Source organism: Mirounga leonina, unplaced genomic scaffold (assembly GCF_011800145.1).
Source record: "Mirounga leonina isolate KUSES-001 unplaced genomic scaffold, KU_Mleo_1.0 Mir_91, whole genome shotgun sequence".
Taxonomy (NCBI): domain Eukaryota; kingdom Metazoa; phylum Chordata; class Mammalia; order Carnivora; family Phocidae; genus Mirounga; species Mirounga leonina.
This window is the reverse complement of record NW_023270839.1, coordinates 39,823,500-39,835,370: the sequence shown is the minus strand read 5'-3', so window position 1 is coordinate 39,835,370 and position 11,871 is coordinate 39,823,500. Positions and strand designations below refer to the sequence as shown.

The window sequence follows — 11,871 nt, the reverse complement described above, 5'->3', positions numbered from 1 at the left end:
CCTTCCTTCCTTCCTTCCTTCCTTCCTTCCTTCCTTCCTTCCTTCCTCCTTTCCCACACATAATAAGGAAATGCTCCTCGTCAAATGAGGTATCAGCTCTTGGGTACCTGGAGCACAATTTCCATGGAAAGCCTGGGAAACTTTGGGGTTAGGAAATATGGGTTGCTTTGGTGGGAACCCTGCAGGCAAGGTCAGCTAGCTAGACTGAAAGAGGAAGGGTCTTGGAGGCAGAGCTTATTAGGTGGAGGAGACCTGGATGGAGATGGCGGTCTTGTTTCCCAGATGGGTTCTGCTTGTCCTTCCCCACTTGTTCTGCTCTATCAAATTTTCCTGGCCCAGAATTTTACCTCCCACCACCCTTTGCCTCCATATCCCTTCTCCCCTGCTGGCCCCGGCACTGACGTGGGCAGCTGCTGGAGCTGAGGGTAAGGCCCTGGGGCAGAGGTGGGTTTGCCTGTGGGATGAGGGAGGGAGTGAAGCAGGTTTATGTTCATTCTCTAAGTCTTTGGGCCACAGCAGGTTTCCAGGCCTGTGGCCAGAATTTTCTCCCAACACCCTTGAGCTAGTTCTCCTCTCCTGTGTTTAAATTATTTCATACCCTGTTTCCCATGAACCAAGTGACCTTCATCAAGCACACTACTGCCCCATTCCCTCTCCAGCCTTGGCCTAGCCTATATCTAGGGACCAGCACCATTTGCTCTATTGAGAAACTGGGACTCTCAACCGGGAGCTAACCCTGCAAGGATCATAGGTGGAGGATTCAGGAAGACATCCCCCTTCCCCAACTTGGACCAGAGCCTACTCCACTTACCACCACCCCAGTGTCCTCTGCAAGGACACAGTTTTGCCTGCATTGCACTGTCTCCCAAACAAGGGCTCCAGACCTTTCTAACCTGAGCCGCTTTCCAACCCTCTAACCAAGAGGGTGGAGGATACCACCTTCATCCATCCTACCTCTCCTAAGTAGTGTGTGTGTTGACTGGGGCTTTCTGGGGACCCTTCCCTGGGCATTCTTAGCCAGCTGATGGCTGCTGAGACACGCAGGTGGGAAGAACATGGAATTTGGCACTGGAAGACCTAGGTTCAAGTTTTAACCCTGTTCCAGCTCTGAGTCCCTGGGAAAATAATGCCCTAGTGCTTCCGAACCTTCGCTTTGTCACCAGTAAAATGGAGGTTGTGATGCCCTCTATCTCTTCGGATTGGTTTGAGAGTCAGATGATATTGTGTGAATAAAAGGGATTTTTATCAGGGAGGGAGGAAGTAATATAGGCAGGGGGTAAACAAATTCACACTGTATAAAAGGCTGTATAATAAAAAGTAAGTCTCCCACTGTCTACTCCCGGGATCCCAGGTCCCCTCCCCAGGGACCTTCAGTGCAAGCATATAAGTGTGCATATCCCCACACACCGTTCTGCACCAAACACACTTTGGAGAGCATCCCATTTCTGCACACATGGAGCTGGCTCCTTTTTAACAGCTGCCTAGCATTCCATTGTATGAATGTACCCAAACCGGTTTAGCTAGTTCCCACCCTACAGATGGACACTTGGGTTTTTTCCAGTCTTCTGCCATTGTCCTCGTGGTGCTGGAGTGAATATCATTAAACCGGTTTTTGTGTCCATGTCTGAGAATATCTGTGGGATAGAGTCCTCAAAGTGGTGTTGCTGGATCAAAAGGCACGTGCAGGGTTGATTTTAATATATTACCTGCTTGCCCTTGAAGGAGGGTGTATCGATTGGCATGGCCACCAAGACAGGAGTACCTTCCCCCATTCCTTCACCCACATAGGGTGATATTAAACCTTCTGATCTTTGCTAACCTGGTAGGTGAAAATGGTATGTCACAGCTTTAATTTGCATGTTTTATTATGAATGAGGCTTGAAAGTGAGATGCTGGAGGTAGTTCAAGCTGGAGGGGGAGGGGGGCCCAGGACAGCTCCCTGCAGAGCTCCTGCCCACCTCATAGGTGCCCTCTCCCCCTTCCCAAGGCTCATCACTCTCCCCAACGGGGTCCTCCAGATCCTGGACATTCAGGAGAGTGACGCAGGCTCCTACCGCTGTGTGGCCACCAGCTCCGTCAGCCAGCGCTTCAGCCAGGAGGCCCTACTCAGCGTGGCCCGCAGAGGTAAGGGGGCAGGCTGGGCGGGGAACCCTGGGGGGTTTCTGGCATCAGCCACCTCAGAGCTGGTAGGCGCCTCATGAAGTCCAAGCTCTGCCTTCAAATTGCCATTGGGAAGGTGCGGCGGGGTAGCCCAGAGAAGGCCGTACCACCCAGGAAGTCAGAGATAGAACGGGCTGGAACCCCAGACTCCAGGCTCCCAGTCCAGGGCTGTCTTCCTACAGAGGCTCTGTGCTCCCTAAGGTTGGGTGGGGCATCCCGGGCTAGGGAGGAAGGTGAGGGAGAGGGGAGGGGAGGCATCTGAAGAGGGGTGTCAGGAAGCCCTGGTCCCTGCCCTTCTGGGCATTAGCAGATTCACCCCTTGCTGCTGGCTGGACGCTGCAAATCCCGATCCCTGCAGTCTGGTGCTCTTGTCCTCTCCATTTCTCTGAAAAGCTCCCGTCCCAGTGTGATGCGGTAGGAAGGGCACACACAGGCTTTGGGGTCGGAAAGACCTGCTTTGAATCCTGGCCTCTCTACTTACCATCTGTGTGACCCTGGGTTGTTATCAAATGTCTAGCTCAGGGCGGGTTGTGGAAATAGCTGAGATAAGAGTGGAAAGAGCCCGGCACCTAGCAGGTGCTCAACCGATCTTAGAGCAGACCTCCCCCAAGGGCCTCTCACTTGCCTTCCTCTACCTTGGCATTTCCTCCCAACCCTGCCCTTCTGCACATCTCTTCCCATCCCCCTCCCCACCCCTCCCACCTCCACGCTACCCTACTTGCCTGTGGCTTAGCTGGTAGGCAGGTCTTGGAGTCTGGTTCAGTCTCCCTCCTGTGCCCTGGAGTCTCTGCCTCCACCTGCTGGGCGTACCAGGTATTCCCCATGCTGACCCAGGGGCCAGGGTCACAGGGAGAACTTGGCAGGGTATCAGTGCTCAGGGAGCTGCCAAGCTGGCGGAAACTCGAGCCTACCTCCTACTTCTCCCACAGGGGAACCCAGAGCCCTTTGGAGAAGGGACTTGCCTAAGGTCACACTGCGTTAATGGTGGTGCTGGAACCAGAAACTATGACTGTTGACTCCAATTCCAGGCTCCAAGTCTACTAGTGACCCTGATGGGTGGGCTCCGTTTGGCAGGGAAGAATGAGGGTGTGTGCCAGAGGCCAGGTTATTCCTCTCCTGGCTCCAAGAGAAAGAGCTCTGAGTTCCGGTCCCAGCTCTGCTGAGCGATGCAGATGCTTTCCCTACCCGTGTGGTCAAACCCTGGCTGTTCCCTGCCTCACCTGCCCCACCAGGTGCCTGTGAGCATCAGGTGAGGGACTGCACGTAAAGACACCTCATGGTAAGGCTGCCTGCTGGCCTTCCCTCTCACCAGGGTCCCTGGCATCCACGAGTGGGCAAGACGTGGTCATTGTGGCAGCCCCGGAGAACACCACCGTGGTTTCTGGCCAGAGTGTGGTGATGGAATGCGTGGCCTCCGCTGACCCCACCCCTTTCGTGTCCTGGGTCCGACAGGGTAAGTGGAGGGAGGGGACCCGAAGGCATGGGAAAGCAGGGTGTGGCATCTCATGTATCCCCAAGTTGGGAAGTTATAAGGGTGACCGCTCCATGTGGTGGGAGCTCCTCTCCCAGGGCTGAGTGTGGGTGGGCAGACTTAGGCATCAATCTGTGTAGTATGTCCCCTTTACGAAGCACTTTGTGTCTGCCACTCACGAACGTGTCACTGAGATCTTAATTAGGGTGGGCTCAACAGTGTTGCAAGTGAGTGTGTGAGAGCTAGACTCAGGTGAAACCAAAGCTGCCCCCCGCCTACTCAGATTGCTGCTGCCTTGTGTGCTTGGCTCCGTGCTGGGCACAGGTGAGAGAGTCAGGGACCCTGCCCTCTGAGCTCATGGTCTGGGTGAGGGCGATAAAACACATACCCAAGAAGAGACGTTTGACGGCATCAGGCACCAAGTGCTAAGTGCCAGGGGGACTGAGTCCCAGCAGATGCTATCAGGGTTGGGAGGCTGCTAGCCACACATCACTGCCCCCTACCAAGAGCTTGGCCCGCCTTCCTGCCAAAGCCTGGAGGGGCCCTCTGAAGGGGGTAGGGGCGAGGGCTCTTATTCCCAGTGGACAGATGAGGAAACGGAGGCTCAGAGAGCCAAGACCCAAACTTTAGAGCCTCTTCTCTTTCTGGAACACCACTTCCTACAGTCCTGTATGGAAGAAAAGCAAGGATTTTTTTTTTTAAGATTTTATTTATTTGTCAGAGAGTGAGCACAAGCAGGGGGAGCGGTGGGCAGAGGGAGAGGGAGAAGCAGGTTCCCCACTAGCAGGGAGCCCAACTCAGGACTTGATCCCAGGACCCTGGGATCATGACCTGAGCCGAAGGCAGACACTTAACCGACTGAGCCACCCAGGTGCCCTGTGAGGATTTTTTTTTTTTTTTAAGATTTTATGTATTTATTTTAGAGAGAGAGTGCATGGGGGGGTACACACAAAGGGGAGGCAGAGCAGAGGGGGAGGGAGAGGGATAAGCAGACTCCACACTGAGCGTGGAGCCTGATGTGGGGCTTGATCCCACGACCCCCGAGATCATGACCTGGGCCGAAATTAAGAGTCAGACAACCGACTGAGCCACGCAGGTGCCCCAGCAAGGATTATTTTTGTTTCCATTTGTCAATGAGAAGTGACTTGTCCCAAGGTGAGGTAGAAGTAAGTCCTAAACCCCACTTTTTTTACCTTTCTTCTCTGACTCAGTCTATTATCCTATACTGCCTCCTTTTTGTAAGTTTTTATCTCACATTCAAAAGAGTATGTAATGAATACACAGAGTTTAAAGAAAAATAATCTGAACAACTATGTACCTCCCACTGAGCTGATGAGATAGAACAGCGCTGCTGTCTTTGGGCCTCCCCGACCTGCACACCTCATTGGACCTGTGACACTTGCCTAGTTAGGGGGATCCTGGCGCCAGCAGGACCCTTATACTATAATCAAGATAGGCCTGTGGTGTTGCCCAGAAGTTCTAATATCAATGTTTCTCAAATCCTGACCTTGCATCACGATGACCCAGGGAGCTTGTTAAAACTGCAGACTCCCTGCCTTCATGCCTGGACAGTTGTGACCCAGGAATCTTAAACTGCCCTAGGTCCTTGCTACTGAAAGTGTGGTCTTTGGACCCACCACCTGCACCTAGTTAGAAATGCAGAATCTGGGGCTTGCCCTAGGCCTCTGCATCTTAACAAGGTCCCCTGAGATTCTGTGATTCGAGTGCGCAGTGAGGATTTAAGAATTGTTGTCCCAGCGAATCCTGACACGGGTGGTCCTGGGAACTCCCTTGCAGAAAGTTTGCTAATAGCACTCCCGGACAGAGACTGGGAAGAGAAAGGCTGGAAAAGGACTTCGTTCCTGACACCCGTCACTGTTCCTTTTCTAGAAACTTCATGAAGTCAGCGAAGGGACATGGCTATTTGTTTTGTTTTCTTCTGATTACAAAGGTTGTGTGTGTTCATTGTGGAAAACTGGGGAAAAGCAGAAACAAAACATTCCACCGCTCAAAGAGATTAAAATAGTTAACATACAAGTGTATTTTCTTCCAGTTTTTTTTTCTATGCACATGTACATTTTCCCCCGAAATTGGGAGCATGCTATATTTACAGTTACAAGTCTTACTTTAATTCAACAGTATGTCATAACCATTTCCCCATCTCTAAAACTTTTTCAAAAAGTAATTTTAATGATTATATTCCATCATTTGAATATAACCATAATGCAATTTGCCAGTCCTTTCCCATTGCCCACTTGTTATGTAACACTGCAGTGATCAGCCCTGTTAATATCTCCCCAGTACAGGGGCCCACAAATGGGATCCCTGGGTCAAAGTCAAGGTGGAGCCCCTCTCAGCATTTACCCTTTCTCTGGCAGCTTACCCTTTTTAAAAACTTTCCCAGTTTGATAGGTGAGAATTAACATCTGTGTTTTGGTGTGCATTTCTCTGCTTATGTGAAGTTGAACACTTTTTTTGGTGTTTCTTGGCCATTTGCATTTGTCCTCTGGATTTTCTGTTCATGTTCAGAAAGCAGGGGCTTTTAAAACGGTTCTCAGGGGTGCCTGGGTGGCTCAGTTGGTTAGGCCACTGCCTTTGGCTCAGGTCATGATCCTGGAGTCCCCGGATCGAGTCCCGCGACGGGCTCCCTGCTCGGCAGGGAGCCTGCTTCTCCCTCTGACCCTCCCCCTTCTCATGCTCTCTCTCTCTCTCTCAAATAAATAAATAAATAAATAATAAAAAAAAAAATAAAACGGTTCTCAGGGGCGCCTGGGTGGCTCAGTCAGTTCAGCTTCTGCCTTCTGCTCCCGTCATGATCCTGGGGTCTTGGGATGGAGCTGGTGTGGGGCTCCCTGCTCAGCGGGGAGCCTGCTTCTCCCTCTCCCCACTGCTTGTGCTCTCTCACTATCTCTCTCTCTCAAATAAATAAATAAAATCTTTTTTTAAAAAAATGGTTCTCATTTCAGATTCAAGATAAAAAGTCTTGCATATATTCAAATCTTTGGTTCTGGTCAGACCTTTCCATCCATGTCTTCATCGCAGTATTGGGATAACACCATACAGGAGGAGTGTGTCCTCCTTGAGAGAAATGGATTTAATAATAATGGTAATAGTAGTAACTGACGAACGTACTGAGCACCTGTTAGGTACCTGCACTGTGCCTGGCCTTCTCACAAACCTCACGTGTCCCACCCTCACAGCATCCCTCCAGCTAGGGACAATCCTCTCCCCACTTTACAGACGGAGACAGGAGGGCTCAGAGGGGGTCACGCCTCTAGCAAGTGGAGAAACTGAGATTCAAACAAGGGACTGTTGTGTTCCCTTAACCGGGTGTGGAGGGCCTCCCCACCCCGGATCCAGGGAGTAGATGGAGGGGCAGTCCTTGGTGCCCTCCTCCAGCAATCTTCATCTCCTCCCCCAGACGGGAAACCCATCTCCACCGACGTCATTGTCCTGGGCCGCACCAACCTACTCATCAGCAGCGCGCAGCCCCGGCACTCGGGCGTCTACGTGTGCCGCGCTAACAAGCCCCGCACGCGCGACTTCGCCACGGCCGCCGCTGAGCTCCGCGTGCTGGGTGAGGCGGGGTGGGGGACCGGGCAGTAGTGGGGAGGGTGGGGACCGGAGTGGGGCGGTCAGCTAGGGCCAGCGAAGTTGGGGACCGGGGAATGGGCAAGTGGGTGTGTCAGAAGGACCGACGGGCCATCCTGGAGGATAAAAAGGCCGGAGCTAGGGGGCCGGCACTCAGGGGAGGAGTCCTTCGTTAGGGTGGGTACTGGAGGGGACAGGCTAGAGGACTGGAGGCGGGGGAGTGGGGAAAGAGATTGGAGGATGGGGTGGGGGAAGTTGAGGCAGGGAGAGAAGGAGAGGGGTGATCAGAGCATGGCTTGGGTGTTTGGGGGCTGGTGGGGAGGTCTGAGTGGGACCTAGGTCATGGGGGGAGGGGTAGGACTGAGGGTTAGGGGAGACGGTGGCGTGGCCTGAGTGACAGGAAACACTGGGGGACGGGGTTGCTCAGGGCTGGGATAACTGTGGAGAGAGGTGAGTCTCCCAGGTGTGGGGGACACTGGGAAGGAGGGGAGAAGGAGGTTACGGTACCCGAGGGAGTGGGGCGAGGCCCAAGAGGAGCTGGGGTACTTAGGGGAGGCTCAGGAGGCCTGGGGACAATTCGGGGCGAGGAGGAGAACGGCCAGCGTGGGGCTGGGGTGAACCGGGGAGGAGCAGAGAGGTAGAGCGGCGCCGCCCGCCAGGATTTGGGGGCGGGGTGCCTCAGGGAGCGAGTGGAGGGCCCGCGGGAGCCGGCCGGAGCATCGGGGAGGCGGCAGAGCCCCTCGCGGCCGCAGCGCGCCGTCAGCGTCCCCCTCCCCGCCCCCAGCGGCCCCGGCCATCTCGCAGGCGCCCGAGGCGCTGTCGCGGACGCGGGCGAGCACCGCGCGCTTCGTGTGCCGCGCGGCCGGGGAGCCGCGGCCGGCGCTGCGCTGGCTGCACGACGGGGCGCCGCTGCGGCCCAACGGGCGCGTCAAGGTGCAGGGCGGCGGCGGCAGCCTGGTCATCACGCAGATCGGCCTGCAGGACGCCGGCTACTACCAATGCGTGGCCGAGAACAGCGCGGGCACCGCGTGCGCCGCCGCGCCCCTGGCCGTAGTGGTGCGCGAGGGGCTGCCCAGCGCCCCCACGAGGGTCACGGCCACGCCGCTGAGCAGCTCTGCGGTGCTCGTGGCGTGGGAGCGGCCCGAGCTGCACAGCGAGCAGATCATCGGCTTCTCCCTCCACTACCAGAAGGCACGGGGTACGTCCGCTGGGGACCCGCGCGGGGGCGCCCCGAGGGGGACACAGGTTAGATGACGGAAGGGTTGCTGCGTGGGTGGGTACCTTTGGGGTCGGATGAGATGGGGTGGGAGCCCACGGGAGAAGACCTGCGTGGACATGGGCTAAGCCATAGTCTTCGATGCCGTGCTGGAGGGGTTAACGGGTGTGGCGCATTTCCCCCTCCTCCAGTCTGTTATGATAAGGAAGAGGATGCTTTTCCTCCCAGGGAAAATGCCTAGGCATTCCTGGAGCTGGTTGATTAACTGCAGCAGGAGTCACTTCAGTTAGACACCAGAAAGAACTTCCTAACTGGTGGAGGAATTAACACAGTGAGACTAGAAGCGGGGGAAGTCTTACTCTCCAGCTCAGATGATTTGATGATTTAGTTATACCCAGACCATTCCAGAGGCTGGGACAATATGAAAGATCCCTTGGGAGCCTCCAGCTGGCAGACCTTTGGGGGTGGCTCTGTGATAGTACCTTTGTCCTCTGTGTCACCGCCCCAGGCATGGACAATGTGGAATACCAGTTTGCAGTGAACAATGACACCACAGAGCTGCAGGTTCGGGACCTGGAACCCAACACCGATTATGAGTTCTACGTGGTGGCCTACTCCCAGCTGGGGGCCAGCCGCACCTCTACCCCAGCGCTGGTCCACACGCTGGATGATGGTAGGGCCTCTAAACCTGCAGTGGGCACCTTGGGTTCCAGAGAATTCCCTGGGGATGGTAGCTCGCTTCTTTTTACTAGTGTATGCCAAGGCACTTTTATTTGCCTCATGTCATCTTCTGTGCCCTGTAAGGAGGTGGGTGAGGGTTCTTCCCAGCTTACAGTTTGGGAAACTGAGGCCCAGAAAATGAGAGTGACTTGCCCAAGGTGAGTAGTACAGCTGGGACTTGAGTCCAGGTCTTGATTCCCCGTGTTATATGGCCCTTCTCAATATCCATGTACCATCCAGTCAGGCAGGGGCCGGTGACATGAACCCATTGGATGTAGAAGATTGTGCCCCAAAACTTTTTCTGGCTTTGGGGTGGGAAGAATATCTCCTCATCTCCAGTTTGGGGCTCCCCTGAGAGGCTCCCTTTCCTCCCTCAGATCCTGGTCCTGGGCCTACTTCTGACTTGCTGTGTGACCTGGGCAAGTCTCTGACCGCTCCTGGGCCTCACCTTCCACGTCGGTGGAGCAGAGCTCACCCTGATGTTCTTCTGTCTCAGTCCCCAGTGCAGCGCCCCAGCTCTCCCTGTCCAGCCCCAACCCTTTGGACATCAGGGTGGCGTGGCTGCCCCTGCCTCCCAGCATGAGCAATGGGCAGGTGGTGAAGTACAAGATAGAGTACGGTTTGGGAAAGGAAGGTGAGTGGGGGCAGGGTGAGGGCTCCACCTGGCTGGGAATTGTTGATATGAAGTGCTGGCCAGAGCAGCTGAGGATCCAAGCAGAAGTGGGGGAGAAGTCTGAGGAACTGAGCCAGAGCCATGGAGTAGGGAAATAGGACCCTGGACAAGAGGAGTGTGGTCTGAGTGTAGGGAAAGGCAAAGAGGCAAAGCTTAAGACAGAGGGAGGCCTGGATTCTAGCCCCACTTCCTGTACAGCTATAGTGGATAATGCTGTTAAGTCCCTGCCTCGGCTTCCCCATCTGTGAAACGAGGCAGGTAGCCTAGGTAATCCCTGGGGTCCCTTCCAACTCAAAAAGCAGATGAGGGATAGGGCAGTGGAGGGCGTGCTTGCGGGTTTGGGGAAACAGAGCATCGGGGAAGGCGTGTTAGGGCAGATGTAAGTGATCAAGGGGAGAGGATATGAAAGGGATGAAGAGTTAGGGGAAGACAAGGGGCTGGGGGTGAGGGTGAGAGTGAAGAAGGAGGGAAGGGTGAGGAAGGAGGCTTGGGCTCCAGAAGGCAGGCAGTGCCTGATGGCCTTCAGAGACAAGCCCTTGCACCTGCACCCTAGGTGTGTGTGTAAGGGGATGGTCACTGACAGCTCATGGGGAAGTGCGGAGTCTGTGCCATGGTTCTCTCCACTCTGAGCTGAGGGTGATGACTGGCGTCAGCCCAGGCCGGAGGCCCAGGAGTCAGCTCTGGAGCCGTGGAGTCCGTCCAGGCACTGAGGGATCCGTGCCGAGAGGGCCTCAGGCTCTCATGGGCACCGAGGAACCAGGATCTGGGGTGGACTAGCTGGTAGGGGAGTTTAGGGGTCATGGTCCTCAGGTCGCCGCCCTGCAGCCATGTGTTCTGTCCCAGCAGATCAGGTTTTCTCCACCGAGGTGCCTGGAAATGAGACACAGTTTACGCTGAGTGCGCTTCAGCCCAACAAGGCGTATAGAGTACGGATTTCGGCCGGCACCGGGGCTGGCTACGGGACCCCCTCCCAGTGGATGCAGCATCGGACGCCCAGTATGCACAACCAGAGCCACGGTATGGGGTCTGAGGGGAGAGGAAGGATGGGGTATGTGACCCTGTGGGCGTATGTGTGCCTTTAGAACGCAGGCCCAAGTGCTCTCTCCATCAGAGACCCTCCATGGCTCCCCCTGCTTGATGGGCAAGGGAGGCCAGGTGTTCGAGGCGAACGGCTGGCCTTTACAAACAAACCTGGGCTCCAGGGTCCCTTCTATCTGCTGTGTGACTTTGAACAAACCATTCACAACTCTGAGGCTTCACTTACTGCCGAAGGTGGCGTGAGGACTCCTAATGCATTGTAAACGAGTGTTTAGTACGTAATAAGAACTTGGCAGATAGTAGCTACTTCCAGATTAGGATTGTTGGTTTTGTCAAGAGGCCCGTGATAGAATGATTACGTACAGACAGACCCTCTCGCACGCATACTATCCGTATGACCTTGGACAAGTTACTCAGCTTCTCAGTTTTCTTCTTTGTAAAATGGAGACAATAGTATTTTTGTCATTTTATGGGGTTGTGAGAATAAAGTTAAAATACACATATAAGGAGCTTAGAACAGTGTCTGACACAGAGTAAGGCCCCACTCTTGGGCTCCAAGTAGGCTCCCCACACCAATGGCTCCTTCCCTCCTTCCCGGCCTCAGCAGCCGCGGGGACCCCCTAGCCTGTCAGTACCCATGCATTCCTTCCTTCAGAAGAATTACAGGGCCTGACGCTGTGCCAGGTACCATCAGTCCTGCCCCAGAGGGGCTCCTTGCTAACCCCTTTGCAAATGCCCAGGAGACATCCCTGCATTCTCAGCACTCTGGGTGTGTAGAACAGTGAGTTCCCCTCTAGACTGAGCCCAGACCCGGCACGGGGGGGGGGGGGGGGGGGGTGCTGGCTGCGTGCCAGCGTGTTGGGCGGAGGCTCGCAAGGCTCCCACTCAGTGCTGGCTTCCTGCTTTTGGCTTCCTCCTGCCTCGTCCCCCTCCCCCATCCCTGGCTTCCTTCTCCTCATTCCCCTTTCTCTCACTCCTTCTTCCCATCCTGCTCCTCTGCCC

General features: G+C 55.1%; 1 protein-coding gene across 3 annotated transcripts in view; it reads left to right on the top strand.

The window, feature by feature from the left end:
- Positions 1-11,871, top strand: part of IGDCC4 (immunoglobulin superfamily DCC subclass member 4) — a 38,816-nt gene that overhangs the window by 14,611 nt on the left and 12,334 nt on the right. For all 3 annotated transcript variants that reach the window (XM_034994448.1, XM_034994447.1, XM_034994446.1), the window contains exons 4-10: positions 1,988-2,124; positions 3,473-3,613; positions 7,053-7,208; positions 8,007-8,420; positions 8,947-9,111; positions 9,655-9,792; positions 10,678-10,848. In XM_034994448.1, coding sequence (XP_034850339.1) covers positions 1,988-2,124; positions 3,473-3,613; positions 7,053-7,208; positions 8,007-8,420; positions 8,947-9,111; positions 9,655-9,792; positions 10,678-10,848 — 1,322 coding nt within the window. The remainder of the gene's footprint in view (positions 1-1,987; positions 2,125-3,472; positions 3,614-7,052; positions 7,209-8,006; positions 8,421-8,946; positions 9,112-9,654; positions 9,793-10,677; positions 10,849-11,871) is intronic.